This window comes from Blennius ocellaris (assembly GCF_963422515.1).
Source record: "Blennius ocellaris genome assembly, chromosome: 5".
Taxonomy (NCBI): domain Eukaryota; kingdom Metazoa; phylum Chordata; class Actinopteri; order Blenniiformes; family Blenniidae; genus Blennius; species Blennius ocellaris.
The window spans coordinates 2527089-2551736 of record NC_137654.1 but is presented as its reverse complement, the minus strand read 5'-3'; the positions used below and the strand labels follow the sequence as shown (position 1 = coordinate 2551736).

The 24648-nt window shown below is 49.5% G+C and overlaps 1 protein-coding gene across 1 annotated transcript in view; it reads right to left on the bottom strand.

The window, feature by feature from the left end:
- The window catches only part of mfn2 (mitofusin 2), a 42332-nt gene that overhangs the window by 5199 nt on the left and 12485 nt on the right, over window positions 1-24648 (bottom strand). Inside the window, exons 8-17 of the mRNA XM_080496423.1 lie at window positions 22963-23116; window positions 21150-21217; window positions 20913-21034; window positions 17075-17201; window positions 16772-16876; window positions 9675-9777; window positions 9367-9587; window positions 4930-5085; window positions 1607-1803; window positions 1405-1539 (exon numbers count right to left, since the gene is read on the bottom strand). Coding sequence (XP_080352549.1) covers window positions 1405-1539; window positions 1607-1803; window positions 4930-5085; window positions 9367-9587; window positions 9675-9777; window positions 16772-16876; window positions 17075-17201; window positions 20913-21034; window positions 21150-21217; window positions 22963-23116 — 1388 coding nt within the window. The remainder of the gene's footprint in view (window positions 1-1404; window positions 1540-1606; window positions 1804-4929; window positions 5086-9366; window positions 9588-9674; window positions 9778-16771; window positions 16877-17074; window positions 17202-20912; window positions 21035-21149; window positions 21218-22962; window positions 23117-24648) is intronic.

Sequence of the window (24648 nt, the reverse complement as noted above, 5' to 3'; positions counted from 1 at the left end):
AGGCGGGAGTTGAGTCTGAGTGTTTGTGATTGGTGGAGAGGTGGGAGTTGAGTCTGAGTGTTTGTGATTGGTGGAGAGGCGGGAGTTGAGTCTATGAGTGTTTGTGATTGGTGGAGAGGCGGGACTGGTGGATTAAAGCCATGTTTACAGGGACACGGACAGTTACAACTGTGATATGTTTCTTAGATTTACACATCAAACTCGCTACGAGGCTCCACTAAACAATGATTTATGAAAACTCCAGCCACAGTGGAAATTTATGAAAACTTTGTCCCCATTTGCATCTAAAGAGGGGAAGACAGAGATTCCATCATAATATGTGATCTTGTTTAGTTTGGCTGAAAATGGATCCAGAAAAAGATGCTTGTTCTCCCATTTTATGTTCTAATGCCACATTCAGGAGGAGATAAACAAGCAGTCCAAACAAACATTGTTTCGGTGGAAAACACACCAAATCAATTGCACCATTGGTGACGTGGCGCCCATGTGGATTTTCTGCTGGTGGTTGTGCTCAGCCTTGTTCATTGAGGTTGGCGTGCTGGTGGGACTGTGGGGCACCGTGTTCAATCTGGAGCTTCGCCCTGAGACTCCTGTTTTAAAGTCCTGTCTCGCCGTCATGGAGGAACCGCAGCTGGACCTTGAGGACCGCGTTGGATAAAGTGGTTTGGACTGATTCAACTCGCCGAGGAGCTGGTCTCCACCATTACAGGAGTGAGCCGCCGCGGGGCTCCCGGGCCTGTTACGGACTGGGAACCTTTAAAAGCCGGGCCACCAAGTGTCTCTGGTATTTAATGTGTGACGTGATCTGCTTTAATCTGTTGAATTGTTTAACTGATAAATAATCTTGTGACGATAGTTGTCTGAGGTTTTAAGTATCCAACGTTTGGTGCTGTGTATCAGGTGTGTGAACATGTTCTGCTCTGGCCAGCACATTCTAATGAAGCTGCACATTTTTCCCTCCCAGTTAAAGAGGCACTCGGCGAGTTCCAGACACCCTCCTGGATGAATCAGTCAGTCTATAGATACCACATACCCGTTGGTAGAGTGTAAGTAAACAAACGTTTATCGAGACAGTGGTGACACGTTGATCAGATTTATGATATTAAGCTGATTTTATGGTTTTTAACGTGTCGCTAAACAACACAACGAGTTAAAGCCCGCTTAAACAGCTGGAACTGTAAATAGAAGAAGAAAAGGTTGATGGGTTTTGCTTTCATGAATGGAACACAAATGACAAAAAAAAACTTATTTTCAGGCTGAAACACATTGGAAAGTCGTCTGAAAAATGTTGCCGAGCTCTGAGCTCACATTAGAACATACAGACCAGCGTCCCAGCAGCCGGTGTGTGTGAAGTGAGACGTGTCCCGTGGTGTGTTCTGGTGAAACGGGGTGGGGACGTCTCACCGCAGTAACTTGGCCTTGCTCTGCAGGCTGTCCAGCTGCTCCATCTTGCTGTTCATGTCAGCAATCTCGTCCTCCAGGTCCTGCCGGGTGACGTCCACCTGCTGGCAGAGCTGAGCAAACACCCCGGCCAGCTCCCTGTGAAGGGAAGCACAGATCAGCGGGTGTCTGCCGAGGCGCAGGGCGTGAGGAGACGGACGCTCACTGCTGGACTTGGTGGCTGCAGTTGGACCCGGTGTAGCTGACGATGAGCTGCAGCTTCTCGCTGGCGTAGTCCACAAACTGTCTCTTGAAGGACCTCTCTTTGGCCCTGGTGGTCCAGGTGAGCCGCTCGTAGACGTACAAGAGGCCGTACAGACCCACCGACAGGGCGATCAGGCGCCAGCCCACCGCCTTCCAGATCTGCAGGCAGAGAGCAGCTCAGGTGGAGGACGTCTTGTCCTCAGTCCGCCAGGGAAACAGCTTCACAAGGTGGACGGAGGACGTCTCTGTCCTCAGTCCGCCAGGGAAACAGCTTCACAAGGTGGACGGAGGACGTCTCTGTCCTCAGTCCGCCAGGGAAACAGCTTCACAAGGTGGACGGAGGACGTCTCTGTCCTCAGTCCGCCAGGGAAACAGCTTCACAAGGTGGACGGAGGACGTCTCTGTCCTCAGTCCGCCAGGGAAACAGCTTCACAAGGTGGACGGAGGACGTCTCTGTCCTCAGTCCGCCAGGGAAACAACTTCACAAGGTGGACGGAGGACGTCTGTCCTCAGTCCGCCAGGGAAACAGCTTCACATGGTGGACGGAGGACGTCTCTGTCCTCAGTCCGCCAGGGAAACAGCTTCACAAGGTGGACGGAGGACGTCTCTGTCCTCAGTCCGCCAGGGAAACAACTTCACAAGGTGGACGGAGGACGTCTGTCCTCAGTCCGCCAGGGAAACAGCTTCACAAGGTGGACGGAGGACGTCTGTCCTCAGTCCGCCAGGGAAACAGCTTCACAAGGTGGACGGAGGACGTCTCTGTCCTCAGTCCGCCAGGGAAACAACTTCACAAGGTGGATGGAGGACGTCTGTCCTCAGTCCGCCAGGGAAACAGCTTCACATGGTGGACGGAGGACGTCTCTGTCCTCAGTCCGCCAGGGAAACAGCTTCACAAGGTGGACGGAGGACGTCTGTCCTCAGTCCGCCAGGGAAACAGCTTCACAAGGTGGACGGAGGACGTCTGTCCTCAGTCCGCCAGGGAAACAACTTCACAAGGTGGACGGAGGACGTCTGTCCTCAGTCCGCCAGGGAAACAGCTTCACAAGGTGGACGGAGGACGTCTCTGTCCTCAGTCCGCCAGGGAAACAGCTTCACAAGGTGGACGGAGGACGTCTGTCCTCAGTCCGCCAGGGAAACAGCTTCACAAGGTGGACGGAGGACGTCTCTGTCCTCAGTCCGCCAGGGAAACAGCTTCACAAGGTGGACGGAGGACGTCTCTGTCCTCAGTCCGCCAGGGAAACAGCTTCACAAGGTGGACGGAGGACGTCTCTGTCCTCAGTCCGCCAGGGAAACAGACAGAACTGCTGACTGCACATTTCACACCTCAATGGCTTTTTATGAATCAACATATGATCGACACAGTAAAATACTTTCATCATTTCAAAAACACTTCCCTGGCGATGCTTCCTTTTCGGTCTGTGTCCTGTGTTGGGGTCAGCGTTCCATCGGAATATGCAAATGACTGTAGTGAGCGGTTACCGTAAGGAAGTAATTTGCATATAAACAAATCATCCATTTGGAGCAAAGTGCTCTTTACCCCTTGATGATTGCTGATCACGAGCGGTAAACCACCAAAACAATGGATTATGGAAGTTGGTCTTAATTAAATAAAGCTGTGGTTTATCAATTAAGACAAAGAGTTACTTGAATGCACTAAACAGTTGAAAATGAGTTTGAGGCCGTTAGGATTATTAACACCATAATCCATTGTTTTGGTGGTTTACCGCTCGTGATCAGCAATCATCAAGGGGTAAAGAGCACTTTGCTCCAAATGGATGATTTGTTTATATGCAAATTACTTCCTTACGGTAACCGCTCACTACACTCATTTGCATATTCCGATGGAACGCTGACCCCAACACCTGCAAATATTTACAATCCTGAATTTCAAAGATCTGTTTTCAACTTTTCCTGAGTTTTGACGCCGTCAACATGTTGAGGTTTGTTCCCGGGAAGCAAAACCTTTGCTGCCTTTTGAAGTTCCGTTGAAGTTCTGATGCTTTCCTAAAGGAAGCATCAGTGTTTCCTAGGCTAAAGGAAGCATCAGTGTTTCCTAGGCTAAAGGAAGAATCAGTGTTTCCTAGGCTAAAGGAGGCTCTAAAGGAAGCATCAGTGTGGCTAAAGGAGGCTCTAAAGGAAGCATCAGTGTTTCCTAGGCTAAAGGAAGAATCAGTGTTTCCTAGGCTAAAGGAGGCTCTAAAGGAAGCATCAGTGTTTCCTAGGCTAAAGCAGGCTCTAAAGGAAGCATCAGTGTTTCCTAGGCTAAAGGAAGAATCAGTGTTTCCTAGGCTAAAGGAGGCTCTAAAGGAAGCATCAGTGTTTCCTAGGCTAAAGGAGGCTCTAAAGGAAGCATCAGTGTTTCCTAGGCTAAAGCAGGCTCTAAAGGAAGCATCAGTGTTTCCTAGGCTAAAGGAGGCTCTAAAGGAAGCATCAGTGTTTCCTAGGCTAAAGGAGGCTCTAAAGGAAGCATCAGTGTTTCCTAGGCTAAAGGAAGAATCAGTGTTTCCTAGGCTAAAGGAGGCTCTAAAGGAAGAATCAGTGTTTCCTAGGCTAAAGGAGGCTCTAAAGGAAGCATCAGTGCTATCCTAGGCTAAAGGAGGCTCTAAAGGAAGCATCAGTGTTTCCTAGGCTAAAGCAGGCTCTAAAGGAAGCATCAGTGTTTCCTAGGCTAAAGGAAGAATCAGTGTTTCCTAGGCTAAAGGAGGCTCTAAAGGAAGCATCAGTGTTTCCTAGGCTAAAGGAGGCTCTAAAGGAAGCATCAGTGTTTCCTAGGCTAAAGGAAGAATCAGTGTTTCCTAGGCTAAAGGAGGCTCTAAAGGAAGAATCAGTGTTTCCTAGGCTAAAGGAGGCTCTAAAGGAAGCATCAGTGTTTCCTAGGCTAAAGGAAGCATCAGTGTTTCCTAGGCTAAAGGAGGCTCTAAAGGAAGCAACAAGCCTCCTTCACTTTGCTCCTTGAGGATCCAGACAGTCGTTATCATGGCCGCTACATAGAGAAGTGATAGATCAGGAGACAGGAGGGACATTTGGGACGGACCCCCAAGTCCATGTTCTCCTGGACTTGGTACTTTTATTTTGACATTCACCATAATAACAGTCTAACTTGGTGGTTTTATTTTGACGGTCACTGTAAGTCACTAGTGGACTAACATGGAAAGGACAGTTTTCAGCGTTGTCGTCATTCCAGTGAAAACAGACATTGTTTCAGAGCGTTTCAGTGTAAACTGCAACAAGAATGTACTTTCACTTGGAAGGTCGTGTTAACGAGGGCTAAATGTGTGCGCTTACCACGCCACCGACCACAAGAACCCCCATGGAGGTCCGCGAGGTGAGGGAAGCGAGCCCCGTCACCATGGAGACCATCAGCTCCTCCTGCGTCACGGAGCCCTGAGGGAACGGAGGCATACTGGTGCTGACGGGAGTCAGAGCCAGCGGACGAGGAACCTGCGGAGCAAAGAGACGATTCTGTCAGAAGCAGATTGAAACGTCGACTATAAAACTAGAATACGAACTGGGAGGCATGACACGACCGAGGCCGCCGTGACCCAAGTTCCACCTTGGGAGCCGGTTTGAAAGTCACGGTTGCAGTGGGTTCGAGAAACACTGTCCTGAAAACAGTAAAGGAAGGTTTCTCTGTACAGTCCCCTCTGAGCAACAGAGGACCAACTCGCGTCTTTAAGACGTCATTCCATTCCTTCACAACAAGTCTTCAGGGGACCACAATGAAAGTTTTTGGTACGTCTTTCCTGGGGCCTCATTTATAAACGTTGCGTACGCACAAAAGAATGCGTACGCCACTCTCTACGCAAACCGTGGGATTTATAAAAAGAGAACTTGACGGGAAAATGTGCGGTCCTCCACGCCAACTCTGACCCTGGGTCACCCTAACCCTAACCCAACTCTGACCCTGGGTCACCCTAACCCTAACCCAACTCTGACCCTGGGTCACCCTAACCCTAACCCAACTCTGACCCTGGGTCACCCTAACCCTAACCCAACTCTGACCCTGGGTCACCCTAACCCTAACCCAACTCTGACCCTGGGTCACCCTAACCCTAACCCAACTCTGACCCAGGCGTACGCACAGAACTGGGGGAAGGAGAAACTGCGCCACCGATGGCAGAAGAAAGAAACGGGAGAAACTGTGTGAAACTGATGGTGTAAAATAAATAGTTATATGACCTCATATATGGACAGTTTATTTGCAAGAAATGGATAGTAAACAATAAAATTTCTACAATGAATAAACAAACATACTCCCTGGAGTGCACACGGGAAACATATGATTAAGACAATAGTAAGACAACAGTATTATGTTTCCACTGATATGAATGCAGTGTAACATCCTATATCATAAAGCCCATATAGCAGTGTTGGGCGCAGACTGGAGGCTGTACGTGATGGGTGGCTTCTAGGTACGGAGAATTCATGTGGAAATCCTGAGACTTGCAATGTTGTAGGAGTGTTTAACCCGTTCACGACCTTGCAGGCGACAGTGGAGAACCCTAACCCTCAAGCGGTGGCTGCTCACCCCTTTTCCTCACCCACAAGGCGCAGAGGAGAGGACCTAGAATCTATAGTATTGTGGAGCGCACCATCGGGCTCCTGAAGGGCAGGTGGCGGTGTCCCCCTCCACCTCCGTCACCACTCCACTCAGGAGGGATTCCCCGATGACCCCCGCCAGTGTTTCCTCCAGCGGGGTGAGCTCTGGGTGGCCCGTCCCCCCGCCCGGGGCACAGACGCTCTGCCTGTGTGACGCCAGGCGCTTTTTTGTGTCTACTTTGATGTCGGACCACTTTTTTTCCCCTCAGCCACACTCCGACCTTCTGAGGCCACAGCATTGACACCATCCGCCACATGCTGCCACTCTAGAGCTTTTTTGGCGTTGGTGACCCCCATTAGTGACCCCAACACTGTGTCCACCAAATAATATCGCCTTCCTCTTCTCCACCTCCCCGACCAGAACTTCCACCTCACACTGGGTGAAGTTGCGCTTCTTGGCTTTTCTTTCTGCTTTCGGCATGCTGTCAGTCGTGAATCAATATTCATGAGAGGCGTTCCTCTGAATATTTATAGGCCAATATGGGCGTGGTCTGACCCGCACACAGGTGCGCCACATTTAGAGTGGATTGTGATTTATAAAGGGAAATCGGCGTAGGACGTGCGTGCGCACTGTTTTATAAATCAGGATATTTTTGTGCGTACGCACTTTCTGTGTTTCGTGCGTACGCCAATTTTGACGTCAATCCTACGCACAGTTTTATAAATGAGGCCCCAGGACATCGCATGGACTTCCTGTCTGGACATCGCATGGACTTCCTGTCTGGACATGGCATGGACTTCCTGTCTGGACATCGCATGGACTTCCTGTCTGGACATCGCATGGACTTCCTGTCTGGACATCGCATGGACTTCCTGTCTGGACATCGCATGGACTTCCTGTCTGGACATCGCATGGACTTCCTGTCTGGACATTGCATGGACTTCCTGTCTGGACATTGCATGGACTTCCTGTCTGGACATTGCATGGACTTCCTGTCTGGACATTGCATGGACTTCCTGTCTGGACATGGCATGATCTGAATGATGTAAAGCAATGAAAAAAAACTAAAGAAAATAAGAATTGTGACCTCACCGGGACTCCAATCAAACCCAAAGCTCTTTCAGGACCGATGAGACTCCGATCCACTGGACCAACCAGAGCTGGGACCAAGTCCTTGTTTTGCAAGTCAAAGTCAAGTCCAAGTCCTTAACATTTTTCCTCAAGTCCTTAACAAGTGATTAAAAGAATTAACTGTTGAGACACTGGTAGGACATTTGTGGTTGAGATGTCCAGTGTTGTTGTGAGACGGACGCTTTTAGAAGTTATTTTCACAATATTTGTCTGTCAACCACAACCGAGTGTAACACATGCTGTACCTCACTGCTGCAATCCAGACGTCTGAAGACACGTCCACACCTTGACTTCAATCAAATAAAGTAACATGAAGAATTTCTACATGAAGCATCCAGAAACCCTGCGACAGCCTGGAGACCTCTTTTAGACAAGATTGTCTAAAAATTACTGCTATGTAATGTTTTGTTTTTAAATGAAAATGTTTTACTTTGAAGGTCCACATCACCTTTTAATGACTTCTATCAGTTGCACGCCCCACAATGAGTTGAATACTAATACCAATACTGGGTTATTTGGTTAGAGGATATTGATAATAAAAAGATAGTGGGCACAATCTTTTTAGATTTAAGTGTGGCTTTTGATGTTTTGGATCATACAATTCTATGAAATAAGTTAAAATGTTATGGATTTCAATCGCCTGCCTTAAAGTGGATAGAAAGTTACCTTAGTAATCGGGAGTATAAAGTTTATTTTAATAGAAATTATTCTGATATTGGACAAATTGATTGTGGAGTTCCCCAGGGAAGCTGGGACCTCTTTTACTCTCTATTTTTACTAATGATCTTCCCCTGGTGTTAAAACATGCAACCGTGGCGATATGCAGTATGCTGATGACGCTACATTATTTTCATCTGCAAAAACACAAGACTGACTTAATCATAGTCTAAATGAGGAACTGGCCTCGGTAGCACACTGGATCACAGCAAACAAATTAGTTATATATGTTGAAAAACTAAATGTATGGTAGTTGGTCCAAAGCACAGATTAAAAACCACACTGGTGTTACATCTCACCTGAGGAACTCCCATAATCGAACCAGTAGACCAAGAGAACAGTGCATTCTGCACCGTCATGGACCAGTCAAATTCATTATGTGTTGCTGAAAATGGGGAGGAGCATGAGCACTACCAATCACTGTCAAAGGTACTTTCCTCAGAGGATGACCACACAACTAGTTCAATCACTTGTACTCTCTCACTTAGATGATGCTTTACTTGTTTGCACCGAGATGTGTCAGTACATTACTACAACTACCAGGTGAGCTGCTGGCTACGTCACCCAGGGGGTGGAGGAGGCGGCTGTGGGCTGGGCTGCAGTCTCTGTGAGGGTGGAGGAGGTGAGAACCACCACCATGAGAGGTGGAGGAGCTGAGAACCACCATCATGAGAGGTGGAGGAGCTGAGAACCACCATCATGAGAGGTGGAGGAGCTGAGAACCACCATCATGAGAGGTGGAGGAGCTGAGAACCACCATCATGAGAGGTGGAGGAGCTGAGAACCACCATCATGAGAGGTGGAGGAGCTGAGAACCACCATCATGAGAGGTGGAGGAGCTCAGAATGTCACTAGTTGTGAGTGTTTCTACTGGATGAGCCACATTCTTATCCACATGAGCAGAGGAGGACTGGAACATGGAAAATACACAATGTGGTGCTTTAATAGTCTGCAATGTCTTACAATGAACCATTTCAGGTCTATTTTTTCAAAATCTTCTCAGGGGAAGTCCCCCGGACCCCCATGTGGAGCACACCCTATCAACCTATTTACTTGATTGTATTTTAAGATTCTGTAGTAATTTATATATATATATATATATATATATATATATATATATATAATGTTCATTCAGGCACATCGAAACACACGCACGTGCACACAGACAAGGCTGTCAGTGTAGTTTTACTCTTGGACACCCTGTTTCACATGAATACGGTCAGCAGCAGCAGTGTGGGCTCCGGTGGGGTCTGACCCCCCCCCCCCCCCCCTGCAGTAATGCAGTTACCTGGGGCTCCGGTGGGGTCTGCCCCCCCCTGCTGTAATGCAGTTACCTGGTCGCTGTAGCCCATCAGAGCCCGCCGGGTGTTCTTGGGGCCCAGGAAGCGGTTGACCAGCATGGTCCATCCCAGAGAGAAGTGGAAGCTGATGTCCTCCTGGAAGTCGCTGCACAGCTTGTCACAGGCCAGGTCGTAGCTGAGGCTGAAGCAGTGGCGGGGGACCAGCTTGTCCACCTGCTCCCGGACCGGGCTGGGCAGCAGGGGCTTCAGGCCCTCTGCTCGCCACACAGAGATACAGGCGGAGGTCACGTGGCGAGTCCACGGAATTAGAAGAGCTTTAAAAGCAGGAGACGAGGCGTTACCGATCATGTCGGTCTGCGTGCCCTGCAGAGCGTTGGTGATGGACGTGGAGCACCTCTCAGACATGTTCTTCCCCAAACCCTCCTCAATGTGCCGATGCAGCTCCTGAAACCACAAACCAGCAGGTCTGACACACACAGCCTCTTCTGTCAACAACTGCTAGGCCGTTTTCAATCATTTGGCCATTTTAGACACTCAAGTCATTCATGTCAATTTAGACTTTTTTATGGTTTTAGCAGTCTCCGCATTTTTCAATATTCTACCCTCTCAAGGGTGTGAAACACAAAACCAGCAAGAGGTTCCAGTCCAGGCCACACAACCAGCAAGAACATTGGAAAGAAAAAGGAAAAAAACTCATGTCTTCAGAATAGTAATAGCGGTGCGACTATGAAAGCTCAGTGCCTGGATGCTATCAAACTACCGTATTTTCTGCCCTATAAGGTGCACCGGGTTATAAGGCGCACCTACATTGATTGACATAATTTACAACTTCATTCATATATAAGGCGCACCGCCCTATAAGGTGCATGGAATAGACCAGTGGACAGCAACATTTATAGCTCAAAGCCATTAAGTTACATTTTCCACTGATTCTAACACCCAGAGAGGTGCACACACTTTATTTTGATAGTCCTACCTGCAGCCTATGCCAGGAGGACACTACACACAAAACCTTCTTCACTGCTGGTTGACAACTTACAACTACCGGTAATAAACTAAACTACATGAACTAAGCAACAAAAACACAACACAACACAATTATTACCGACACCACAAACCAAATAGAACCCCCAATAATTGCATTTAAAACACCACAAACAGCTGCAATGAATTATGGGAGTTTCTATCGGCTGCACTGAGGAGCTCAGGTTGAATTTGTCGCTGCAAGGCATGATGTCCCATCATGCCTTGCTGTGACAAATTCATGTTTTGTGTTGTTGGAGGTTATTGTGGGTTGTTGTTGGGCTTGGTGTTGTGTTGATTGTGTTTATGTGTTTTTGTTCCCCAGTTTAGGGAGTCATTATTTCATCTAGTTTATTTTGGTTTGTTAGAATGTTGGTGTGCAACCATGAGTGATGAAGGTGTTGTGTGGAGTGTCGTCCGCTCTGAAGATCCAGTTGTGAAGTTAGAGTTGTCAAAATAAAAGCTTCTGGTTGTTCAGCTGTCAAATAGCAGTCTTGAGTAGAACAATCGTCCATATATAAGGAGCACCGGGCTATAAGGCGCACTGGCAGCTTTTGAGAAAATTTGAGGTATTTAGGTGCGCCTTATAGGGTGGAAAATACGGTAGACTCAGAGCCACGGGGGCCACATGCAGGATGCAACTTGTTGGACATGTTGCTGTATTTACCCCAGTAGGCATTATTAAAATTGGCTTCATGTTGAGATTGGAGTCATTTTTAATTGTAATGGTTTTGTTTTTGTAAATATATTGACATTGTCATGGCGTATGCTCTGCGCCACAACAAAGAACCACTTCCCAGATTAAATGTAAAGGTTATTGTGGCACTAGTTTACTGGTGTGAACCCCTCAGGGTGACAGAGCCAAGTGGAATGAGTTCCACAAGCATGCGTCTGCCAGCATTCCATGTTTGGATCGATGAGCACAAGCAGCTCGTCAGCAGTTTAGAACACGTCGAGCGGTTTGTTGATTTCGTTGGTAGTATCCTGTGGCTGGAAAATTACTCCATTTTAAAATACGCTTTGTTAATTGTGATTTGTAACACTTATGTTGCATTTAAAATTATTTTCATTCTGTGTGGAAACAAAGTACTGCGGTTCCATCAGCCTCCTGAGACTTGTGACCTCATAACAATACATTTTGATTGATTGTACACACTGAAATGTTGCAGTATTCTGTAGATGCAGGGCTGCTGACAAGCACTGATACAATCACAATCTGTTCAGTTCAAATACTTTGTGTGGAATCTACTGGATCTCACAGAGATTCAGTCATATGGGTGTTCATAGATTTAGTTTGTTTGGTTGAACTGTATTTTTTCTAAACGTTGACCCAGATATTAATAGAAGGGCTGATACAAGAAGCTGGTTTGTCCACTGCCACTCGGCCGGCTGCTCTTTCATAAGTCACATTACATGAGCAGGGATGAAGCTGCATGAGGCAGCCTGAGGTGAGGAGGATCACACCATGGCTGTCTTCAGCGCCATAACTACATCACATTGCAGCAGAAAGTAAAGATTTCATTTTTGCCTAAAAGATTACTCCTGTACAATGAATATCCCTTTGAGACGGCGCAGTTACAGCTTTGAATCATTTAAAAATGGCAAAATGTGTAAACATCTCCTCTGCCAAGTGTGATTCTGAGAGAGTGAAGCAGAGCCAAAGGATCTGGGCCACTTTATATTTCTCATGTATCAAATTCTACATTTTCCATGTATGAGACTACTGGTCTATCCATCCATCCATCCATCCATCCATCCATCCATCCATCCATCCATCCATCCATCCATCCATCCATCCATTGTCTGCCACTGATCCAGGCCGGGTCCTGGAGGCAGCAGTCTGAGCAGAGTTGTCCAGACGTCCCTCACCCAGACTCTTCCTCCAGCTCTTCTGGTGGAACCCCAAGGTGTTCCCAGTCCATAGAGAGACATAGTCCCTCCAGGTGTCCTAGGTCTGTCCTGAGGCCTCCTACCAGAGAGACATAGTCCCTCCAGGTGTCCTAGGTCTGTCCTGAGGCCTCCTACCAGAGAGACATAGTCCCTCCAGGTGTCCTAGGTCTGTCCTGAGGCCTCCTACCAGAGGGACAGTCCCTCCAGGTGTCCTAGGTCTGTCCTGAGGCCTCCTACCAGAGGGACATAGTCCCTCCAGGTGTCCTAGCTCTGTCCTGAGGCCTCCTACCAGAGAGACATAGTCCCTCCAGGTGTCCTAGCTCTGTCCTGAGGCCTCCTACCAGAGAGACATAGTCCCTCCAGGTGTCCTAGGTCTGTCCTGAGGCCTCCTACCAGAGAGACATAGTCCCTCCAGGTGTCCTAGGTCTGTCCTGAGGCCTCCTACCAGAGAGACATAGTCCCTCCAGATGTCCTAGGTCTGTCCTGAGGCCTCCTACCAGAGGGACATAGTCCCTCCAGGTGTCCTAGGTCTGTCCTGAGGCCTCCTACCAGAGAGACATAGTCCCTCCAGGTGTCCTAGGTCTGTCCTGAGGCCTCCTACCAGAGGGACATAGTCCCTCCAGGGTGTCCTGGGTCTGTCCTGAGGCCTCCTACCAGAGGGACATAGTCCCTCCAGGTGTCCTAGGTCTGTCCCGAGGCCTCCTACCAGAGAGACATAGTCCCTCCAGGTGTCCTAGGTCTGTCCCGAGGCCTCCTACCAGAGAGACATAGTCCCTCCAGGTGTCCTGGGTCTGTCCTGAGGCCTCCTACCAGAGAGACATAGTCCCTCCAGGTGTCCTAGGTCTGTCCTGAGGCCTCCTACCAGAGAGACATAGTCCCTCCAGGTGTCCTAGGTCTGTCCCGAGGCCTCCTACCAGAGAGACATAGTCCCTCCAGATGTCCTAGGTCTGTCCCGAGGCCTCCTACCAGAGGGACATAGTCCCTCCAGGTGTCCTAGGTCTGTCCTGAGGCCTCCTACCAGAGAGACATAGTCCCTCCAGGTGTCCTAGGTCTGTCCTGAGGCCTCCTACCAGAGAGACATAGTCCCTCCAGGTGTCCTAGGTCTGTCCTGAGGCCTCCTACCAGAGAGACATAGTCCCTCCAGGTGTCCTAGGTCTGTCCTGAGGCCTCCTACCAGAGAGACATAGTCCCTCCAGGGTGTCCTGGGTCTGTCCTGAGGCCTCCTACCAGAGAGACATAGTCCCTCCAGGTGTCCTAGGTCTGTCCTGAGGCCTCCTACCAGAGAGACATAGTCCCTCCAGGTGTCCTAGGTCTGTCCTGAGGCCTCCTACAAGAGAGACATAGTCCCTCCAGGTGTCCTAGGTCTGTCCCGAGGCCTCCTACCAGAGAGACATAGTCCCTCCAGATGTCCTAGGTCTGTCCCGAGGCCTCCTACCAGAGGGACATAGTCCCTCCAGGTGTCCTAGGTCTGTCCTGAGGCCTCCTACCAGAGAGACATAGTCCCTCCAGGTGTCCTAGGTCTGTCCTGAGGCCTCCTACCAGAGAGACATAGTCCCTCCAGGTGTCCTAGGTCTGTCCCGAGGCCTCCTACCAGAGAGACATAGTCCCTCCAGGTGTCCTAGGTCTGTCCTGAGGCCTCCTACCAGAGGGACATAGTCCCTCCAGGTGTCCTAGGTCTGTCCTGAGGCCTCCTACCAGAGAGACATAGTCCCTCCAGGTGTCCTAGGTCTGTCGTGAGGCCTCCTACCAGAGAGACAGTCCCTCCAGGTGTCCTAGGTCTGTCCCGAGGCCTCCTACCAGAGAGACATAGTCCCTCCAGGTGTCCTAGGTCTGTCCCGAGGCCTCCTACCAGAGAGACATAGTCCCTCCAGGTGTCCTAGGTCTGTCCTGAGGCCTCCTACCAGAGGGACATAGTCCCTCCAGGTGTCCTAGGTCTGTCCTGAGGCCTCCTACCAGAGAGACATAGTCCCTCCAGGTGTCCTAGGTCTGTCCTGAGGCCTCCTACCAGAGAGACATAGTCCCTCCAGGTGTCCTAGGTCTGTCCTGAGGCCTCCTACCAGAGAGACATAGTCCCTCCAGGTGTCCTAGGTCTGTCCTGAGGCCTCCTACCAGAGAGACATAGTCCCTCCAGGTGTCCTAGGTCTGTCCCGAGGCCTCCTACCAGAGAGACATAGTCCCTCCAGATGTCCTAGGTCTGTCCCGAGGCCTCCTACCAGAGGGACATAGTCCCTCCAGGTGTCCTAGGTCTGTCCTGAGGCCTCCTACCAGAGAGACATAGTCCCTCCAGGTGTCCTAGGTCTGTCCTGAGGCCTCCTACCAGAGAGACATAGTCCCTCCAGGTGTCCTAGGTCTGTCCTGAGGCCTCCTACCAGAGAGACATAGTCCCTCCAGGTGTCCTAGGTCTGTCCTGAGGCCTCCTACCAGAGAGACATAGTCCCTCCAGGGTGTCCTGGGTCTGTCCTGAGGCCTCCTACCAGAGAGACATAGTCCCTCCAGGTGTCCTAGGTCTGTCCCGAGGCCTCCTACCAGAGAGACATAGTCCCTCCAGGTGTCCTAGGTCTGTCCTGAGGCCTCCTACCAGAGAGACATAGTCCCTCCAGGTGTCCTAGGTCTGTCCCGAGGCCTCCTACCAGAGAGACATAGTCCCTCCAGATGTCCTAGGTCTGTCCCGAGGCCTCCTACCAGAGGGACATAGTCCCTCCAGGTGTCCTAGGTCTGTCCTGAGGCCTCCTACCAGAGAGACATAGTCCCTCCAGGTGTCCTAGGTCTGTCCTGAGGCCTCCTACCAGAGAGACATAGTCCCTCCAGGTGTCCTAGGTCTGTCCCGAGGCCTCCTACCAGAGAGACATAGTCCCTCCAGGTGTCCTAGGTCTGTCCTGAGGCCTCCTACCAGAGGGACATAGTCCCTCCAGGTGTCCTAGGTCTGTCCTGAGGCCTCCTACCAGAGAGACATAGTCCCTCCAGGTGTCCTAGGTCTGTCGTGAGGCCTCCTACCAGAGAGACAGTCCCTCCAGGTGTCCTAGGTCTGTCCTGAGGCCTTCTACCAGAGAGACATAGTCCCTCCAGGTGTCCTAGGTCTGTCCTGAGGCCTCCTACCAGAGAGACATAGTCCCTCCAGGTGTCCTAGGTCTGTCCCGAGGCCTCCTACCAGAGAGACATAGTCCCTCCAGGTGTCCTAGGTCTGTCCTGAGGCCTCCTACCAGAGGGACATAGTCCCTCCAGGTGTCCTAGGTCTGTCCTGAGGCCTCCTACCAGAGAGACATAGTCCCTCCAGGTGTCCTAGGTCTGTCGTGAGGCCTCCTACCAGAGAGACAGTCCCTCCAGGTGTCCTAGGTCTGCCCTGAGGCCTCCTACCAGAGTACCGGTCCTGAATATCTCTGCTGTTTGGCTCGGCAGCAGGGAGGTGACCTGAGCGGGACACATCAGCATCACAGCTGCCTCAAAGAACCCAGAGTCCACAATGTGTAATGACGGAAAACATCTGTATCAGCAGTACTTTTATACTATTGCTAGAATGTACAATTATACATGAAACAGGATTACAGTGAATCAATATAGGAGAACAGGCTGTGTTGATTGCAGTCAGACTTCACTTTGTTTTTCTTGAAGGATACATTTTGATTCAATGTGTGATTGGCTGGATTTTATGGGGTCATAAAGTAACTGTGCACATTTTCTTCAAAGCAATGAGATTGTGATGTGTGAAACAACATGTGTGCCTGTTTCATTTGTTTGGTGTGTGAGGGCCTGTAAATGTCAGCGTCTGTTCTTCCTGCTGAGGTTCAGTTTCTGGGTCATTTGCTCCTAAGTCAAGCCTGTTCCAATGTGAGAACAGCACAAACAGTCACCCTGTGGATCACAATCCTCCAGGTTCATGCATTGTGGGATGTCGTATGTGGTTCCTTCACAGAAAGACACATTCAATTCTTACTTTAAGACAATACATGCCTTAAAGCTCCCACAGGCCACCTTAAATGAAGCGGTGGGCTCCAGTTGGACACATGCAGCTTCTAAGCTTTTGACAGAGGTTGAGCCAACACACATCAAATGCTGTGAACTTTGCATAATGATTCTTAGGACGCTGGTCTGTTGAGGAAAGCTGCATACCTTGAAACATTTTTAAGTTGCAGGACGTATCATAACTACAATAAACAGTCAGCAACACCTGATATGCAATAAACATCATTTCATGTTTGAAGACGTTTTGGTCTTATCAGGTGACGCTCTCAGGAAGCCCGCAGACGCAGTGAAAACATGTCAGTCAGGGAAAAAAAACATCCCTCATTGCTAAATTGTCCAGAGAAAAAGAAGCAATTTAAAAAAATATATAATTCAGCACCACAGCTTAAGACCTCTGTATTGGACAGTCTCACAAAACAGATTTCTTACATCATCCAGGCAAAGAATCAATCCTGAAAATGTACATGAAGAGGCAATGTAGTGCAAAAAATATCTCCTGAACACCGTAGGGACATGTCCACGAGGAGGACCGCGGGACACAAACCAGAACTTGGATCAAACTTACGTTCTTATAGACTTTGAGCACCACGGCTGATGGGTGGAAGTCCATGTGGAAGTCATCCACCAGCACACTGAGCTTCCTGATCTCCTCTGCCATGGCATGAGACACCTGGACGACAGCAGAGCAGTGAGACACGTCCTGCTGGAGGACAGCCGTCAGTCCAGTGAAGGACAGTGCACTGCACCTTCCACTGATCTCCATCAGAACCTGGAGACAGTTCCTCTGCACACGTCTCTGCTCCACTGAATGTGAGCATGAAAGCACGACACAGAACTCAGTAACATGAAGTGACACGTCAGGCCTCACCTGTCTCTCCACTTCCTCAGTGATCGTCTTGATCCGAGCCTTACAGTCCACACTCAGCAGGTCCAACTGCTTGTCTATGAATTCCAGTCGGTCCTGACGGTCCTCCTTGGTTTCCAGGCAGTACACTCTATACACACAATGTATGTAGAACATTAAGTTAACCACGGCGCAAAGTGCACAGGGCTCAGTTTACACAATATAAAATAAAAGATACCAATAACACAAATCAAAGGACAAGACCTGGGTAGGATAAAAGACATTAAAAGATTGGGAGGAAGAGGTTCCCTCAGTGTTCCTCCAGTCAGAAGAAACAAGGTGAAGCAGCTGTTAGTTCCTACCTGCTCACCTGTGGAACAAACTTCCTGAACACCTGAAGACTACTGACACTCTCACTTCTTTTAAATCCTCACATAAAACATTCTTACTTGCACAGGCTTTCAAGTGAACAATAAACTTTACTTACTTCAGTAAAGGTATCTTCATAAATCTCTTACCTTATTTATTCTACTTTTCTTTATTATTTGTTTTAATGCATTTCATTTAGAGCTTCAATGCATTTATTTTAATATATTCTTTGGTCTTTGTAAAGGTGTTCTGTATTTCTGTCATTTCTAGGAAAGCACTGTGAATTACCCTGTGTTTGAATGGTCCTCTAGAAATAAATGTGCCTTGCTTTATGTGCTCCAGATGAGCAGTGGCGCCACCTGGAGGCCCCAATGGAAGCTGCACTAAAGCCCCATCTCCACCGCACACAAGTGCCGGGGCGGAGTGGAGCGGTACGGAGCAGTTCGGAAGCACTAACCCCGACCGAAATTTTGGGTCGTGTCTCCACTGCAGAGAGGAGCATGAAAAGTGGGCGGGGCTTATGAGCTCCGCAGAAATGTGACATTATAACAGAAAAGAACGTCGTCGGATGTAGATCTTATGAATCCTCTGTTGTTGTTTAAATTCTCCACTTTGCACTTTAATTTTATTTAATTTTTTGCAGCGGAAAACAAAAAAAGTTACTTTTTCCAGCAGTCATTTTTTGCAGCGGAGAGCTGCAGCCGCAACTTCCGTGTTTGTTGTGAGAGAGCCAGTCGCTCGGCCACTTGCCGGGGACTTGGGGCGACTTGCCCCGCACTCGAGCGCTGGGGGGCGGGGCAAGTGGCCGGAGCGTTCCCCCCGGTTGGCTGAGGCACAGACACGGGAGTCTGAGGAGGTTCTCCACTCCGGCGCCTCCGTGTTCCGGCAGCTCAGCGCCGGAACACGGAGGCACCGAGCTCCGAGCTCCTTTTCATGGCTTCCGCGGTGCGTCCCCGCGATAAAGCGCCACTGACCGCGGTTGAACAGAACGCTGACCGCCTCTGGAAAGCGGAGCTGCCGGAGCGCGGTCAGCGCCGGAGACGAAAGCTCCAGACTCCGGTGTCCCGGGCGTGCATCCACGCCACGGCCAGCACTATGCTGCACACAGAAAACTCCAACGCGATGCAAAGTCCCTCCCCCCGGTCTCCCCCTGCCTCAAGTCGCTCTTTCACAACAAACACTAAAGTTGAGCAGCAAAGAAAAGAAAATGAAAATAAAAACAACCAGAGCACAGCTGACCACACTGACAGCAGAGGCTTCATCCAGCCAGCACATTAAAATATTGAGGGCGTGTCGTAAATCACTGACCAATCAGCAGACAGCAGCTCAACCTCAGACCCGTTCCGTGGTCCTGGTACCCCAACGGAAGGGGAGCGGAAAAGCGGTGGCCTTTGGAGCGGTCTGGAGTGGTTTAGACTGCATTCCATGTCGTGACACGCGAGCCGGAGCAGTTTAAACCCGTCTAGGCCGGTACTTTCTGTGCGGTGGAGACGGGGCTTAAGCTCCAAACTAGAGTGACAACAGTCCAGCTGACTGGTCATTACAGCATGAGGTGTCGTTTCAAGGTGGAGGAGCCCTGAAAGGAAACACTTGTTCTGGCCAGCTGGACTCACCTGGTGACAACCTCCAGGTCCAGATCTGTGTTGAGGCCAAGAGTCATGGTGGGAGTTCTGAGAACTGGACCAAATGACCCAGAGCCCTGACCCACTATGAACTAATAATACCCAGTACAGATAACCAAACTATGAACTAATAATACCCAGTACAGATAACCAGAACTTTGGTGTCACCAAAAACCATGAGTTGTGTTTTTGCTAATTGAGGTTCCCATGGTTCCGTTGACCTCCAGGCCTCTGGGGGTCAAGCCGTTGACCTCCAGGCGTTTTGGGGTCAAGCCGTTGACCTCCAGGCCACAGATCTGGACCTGGAGGTTGTCCCCAGGTGAGTCCAGTGTCAAGTGTTTCCTTTCAGGGCTCCTCCACCTTGAAACGACACCTCATGCTGTAATGACCAGTCAGCTGGACTGTTGTCACTCTAGTTTGGAGCTTAGTGCAGCTTCCATTGGGGCCTCCAGGTGGCGCCACTGCTCATCTGGAGCACATAAAGCAAGGCACATTTATTTCTAGAGGACCATTCAAACACAGGGTAATTCACAGTGCTTTCCTAGAAATGACAAATACAGAACACCTTTACAAAGACCAAAGAATATATTAAAATAAATGCATTGAAGCTCTAAATGAAATGAAAGAAATGCGAGGTGCGAGTGTGTGTGCACTGGCAGCCCCGCCCCCTGCTGGCAGCCCCCCCCCCCCTCCATGGCCACAAAGACTGTCCATCAGCCAGGAGAGCCTTCTCTCCTCTGTTGGGCTCCAGAGTGAAGCCTCTGTTTGCAGGCGAGAGGCGAGGAAAGGTCCATGCTGCTGCGTGTTTCCACATTGTGACAGGAAACAGTTCCAGGCCACAAAACGTGTCTCGTTCTTATGGTTGGACTAACTGATTTATTGATTACGGTTCCGGGCCCAGGTGCAGAGGTTTGGTCTGCCAGGTAGGACCTGACCCAGTCCACTGCTCTGTCCACATTAAAATGTCCTGGTCCACTGGGTCCAAAGCTCCAATTAAATCTAAAACCACAAGAACTATACCGTGACCAGAATCAGAAGCTAAAAGGACATTATTAAAAACTCAAACTAAAAGGTTCACAGGAAGTGAAATTGGAGGTCTGGTGACAAACGTTTTCCAGAGAACTGAAGGAAATTCAGTCAAACGGTTGGTGAGGAGGCAGAGTGTGGAGCAGCAAGGAACAAACCAGTCGACCTGAACGACACGTGACGCTTGTGACAAATCAGGTCCTTCCTGTCTATCGTCCAGCAAACATGCAGAGCTCCAATGTGTGTGTGTTTTCTCTGGGTGGTCTGTGATAACAGACTGACAGAGGCCAGAGGCTGGAAACAAAAATGCCCAGAGACGTTTATTATGTGGATCCAACAGGCACATTTATAATGAAAACTTTTAGCAGAACATTTTGACTGGACTGTTTCAAAAGCTGTTCCCGTGTGAGCAGCTCAACATCAGGTGACCAATCAGGTCAGCTGATGTTGAGCTGCTGCTGGAAGCCCCGCCTGGAGGGAGGGAGTGTGTAGGTGAGTCATGATGGAAGACACTCAATCTGGACAGATTCACACCGACAACTCAACTCTCATTGTTTGTTTGTAGATCGAAAGTTTTCTTTATCTCACTGAAAACATGGTTCCAGTGTCGAGAATTCCAACTTCAGAAATCCTCCCAGAGAAAAGCTTTCTGAAACAAGAGGTGCTGCACATCTTCACCAGTTCTAAAAGAAGATTTCCTGCTCGTGGGCGAGTCCATCCACCAACGACTGGAGCCATTTAGTGGCTTCTCTCCACATTTCAAACTTCAAGCAAATGAGTGAAAGCCTGTAGTATTAATCAAGGGTCCCGACGAGGCCCCGGGCCTCCTCTACCTCCAGCCTCACCTCTGTTCCTGAGCAGCCACGTGCACAGAGTCCATGATGCGGCGCAGAGCTTCAGAGATCTGCTTGGCCCTCACAGTGTGCTGCTCAAACTTGGTTTTCACCGCCGACTGGGAGATGCACTCCTAAACACAACACAGCACGGGTCCTCACTACTGTCGGGTGACGGAGGCACAGCTGGAGGACCTGTGTCCACGTGTTAAAAATAAAGGTTTCGTCAAAATGAATAGAAGAGCTCACCTCAAATCTCCTCTCAAAGTTCTGAAATTCAAACATTCTGGCCTGAAAGCCTTCTGCGAGAGCTCCACCTGAAACAGACACCAATGTCATCAGAAACATGTTCATCAATGGTGAAAGATTGTTTTGATACTTTTGTTGGGAAGCAGTTTCACAGGTTACACAAAATACCGTGGGATGCAGCAACAAAACACTTCACTTTGTTTGGTGTTTCCTTCCTCCCACAGGAGAGCAGTTATCAGTGCAACACCCTCAAGAACATATCAATGACACAACGTACATTTAAATGATACATGACAGACAAACAAAAGGGGGGGGGGGGGGGGGGGCTGAGTCAGAGCATCAGTCAGAGCATCAGAGAGTCAGTGTAACTTAGGAGAACTCTCCAAGTGTTTCCAAATGACTTCAGTGATCATTAAAAGGAAATCTGAGCTTCTCCAGTCTAATTGACATTAAAAGCTCTTCCGTGGACCTCAGGTGGGACGAGGGGGGGGGGGGGGGGGGGCACCTGGCCAGCAGGGTGACCAAGGCAGGACAGTGTGCAGTGTTGGAGGCCTGGGGCTGCAAGGGGAACCAGCAAGGCCCAGAGAGGACGAGGTGTGTTGAGGAAGTGAAACTCCCAGACCTGGGTCAGACAAACCACAAAGACTTCTAATAAAGCCGGCGCTGAAAGAAGACTGGGACTGGGTGGAGAACTTTACACCCAAATGAAAGAGTTGCTGGTGTGACGCCAGCCTGGCCACGCCCCCCGTGCTCATGACTGCTGCGCCGAGCAAAGTGGTTGTTCTAGAACGTCTGCCCAGTGGCAGTGGAGGGACCGCAGGGAGAAGCGGAGGTGGCGGAGCTGCGCTCGTTAAAGATGGCGTCCGGCGGTGGGTTCCTCTGGGCCGGCTTCCACACACATCCATCCAGCCGCTGCAGCTCCACCGACACAGCGCCCCCTGTGGAGCAGGAGACTGACTGGCTAAATCAATCCATGGTGTTCAAACAGCTCTGCTCTGGTAGAAGTTGTTGATGAACTTTCCTCAACTTGCTCCTGAACTATTTCTTTTACTCCTCAAGTTTTCTCTTTTCCCGTCGGGAGTAATTGATCTTTTTGATGAACTGAACTGCATTTTTCACCTGCGTTTCATTATTGGGACTATTTACGTCTGCATGAACAAATACAGCATTTTCATTTTGAAATCAGCGTTCCTTGTTTGCTTTGTTTGGATGATTCACATTAGTAGGGTGTACATTTAAATGTGTATTACTTTGTATAGAATTGATGTGGGGGAAATTAAGCACAATGTGATGAGTTGTGTCAAACATTAAGAGACCCAACTGGCTAAAATCCACTGAAAGGTCAGAGAGGGCCTGGCTGGCACAGCTAACCAAGCCGTCCTACGTCCTTGCACACCGACACACGTCAGAATGTGGCGCGTGTGAAGGTTTGGTGTGCGTCAGACTGCCGTGGAAATGTGGGCTAACTCAGGGCCGTCCACACAACAACGCTGGTTGACGTAAACCCAGCGTTTTTCCACACGAGGCCACATTTTAGAAGCACGAAAACAGGTATTTTAACACGGCCCCAGAGTGGGGAAATTGTAAAAGCCCAGCTCAGCTGTGAGGTGTGGAAGACCATCATCTGTGGAAAAGCTCTCTACCTGCTGGATACAGGAGGCGAGGCGTCCACACACAAACCTCCAACTGCCACACATCGTGACGTGCCTCGGCTCAACGCTGCTTACAGCCTCAATTGCTGCTGGATTTGTGTCGTGACATAAACCAGATTTGCCAATGCATTAGAATACATGTATAAATGATGATAGTTGACCTGCTTCAGGCATCCCTTGAGCCTTCTGCACACGAGCCTGGAGGACTTCTTTAGCAGAGACAAAGAAGATGCGATCACTGGCTTGTCCTCGGTCCACCACGCCCAGCTCCTCCACCAGGAAGGTGGAGCAACGGTCCATATGCTGCCTGCGGACCTGCCAGACGAACAACACTTCAAAACACAGCCACAGTGGACACAATGCAGAGAAACCAACAAATGGGACAGGGGCTGTAGTTTCTGTCAAATACGCTCAATACAATACCACAGACAATACATAATACATTTTGTGTGTGAATACTGACTGGATATGTTCAATGACCACATGATAAATAGCCGTTTACTTGCAATTATGTTTGCGTATGATTCTGACTTAGATTTGATTCTATTTTCTGACTTCTATTCTCTTCCATGAAACTCTGGTTGTCTCCATTGTATGGCCTGATATGTGATCCAACAAGTCCACAGGCCACATCTTGACGGCGCTGCTCTATTCTACGGTCCTGCCTCCTATCGTTGATTGGACATGAGGGGCACATTGTTTTTCACGGCAAAGTTCAACTGCATCAACGGTGAAATGAATGAGGACACAGTCTGGCTGGCCCTGGTTTCTACACGCTGATGCTTTGGAGACACTTAAAGGTGATGCTGGGAAACCGTTCTAATAACTAATTGAACATCAGAGACACATGAACAGTTAACACAGAAGAACAACTGCCACGCCCACATGTCTGCAGTTACACAGGTGGGTATAAAAGCATGGACAACGAGGAGCCACGCGCTGCCTGCATCCATACAGGTGCTGCCCCGCTGGGCTTCCTCGGACCCGGGGCGCTGCAGGGGGAGCTGGCTGACGCGTCGGGACTGCGCCAGCCCAGCTGAGCCAAACGGGACGGAGTAATGTCCACTAGGTATTTCTGATTCCCACACAATGCAGTGAACAGGTGGACATAAAAGCACTATTTGCAGTAAGAGTCAGTAGGCCTGTGCAATAAACCAAAAACCTACCCATACCGGAATTTAGGAAACTTCCCCATGTCATTTTGCCCATGTTGGTATAGTCCAGTGCTTCTCAAATGGTGGGGCGCGTCCCCCTGGGGGGGCGTGGTGGGGTGTCAGGGGGGGCGCGAGGCGGGCGCGACTTTCAGTATTAGTGTCTTTATTCATGCTTGAACAATAAAAAAAGTGCCTCCAGCCACTAGGTGGCAGCAGTGCTCACACTAATCAACAGGCTGCCTGTTCAACCAGTAGAGTAGAAGAAGTACTACACATGAACACCGGTGTACAGAGCTGGAGGAGGAGGAGGAGGAGAGGTGGAGAAGTTTCTGACAGGAGTGAAAAGAAGAAAGGATGAGGCGTCAGAGGAAAAGAAAACAGGTGAGAGTAAACATAAAGCTAGTAAGAGCAGGAGATATGATGATGCTACGTCGCCCTTGGGTTTACCGTGAACACGTCGGAAACCAGGAAACACCCGTTTGTGTTTTATGCCTAAAAACTCTGGCAGCGGAGCATGAAACCAAATAAATGAAGACGACACCTGGAGACCATACACCATACACCTGGAGACCATACACCATACACCTGGAGACCATACACCTGGAGACCATACACCATACACCTGGAGACCATACACCATACACCTGGAGACCATACACCATACACCTGGAGACCATACACCATACACCTGGA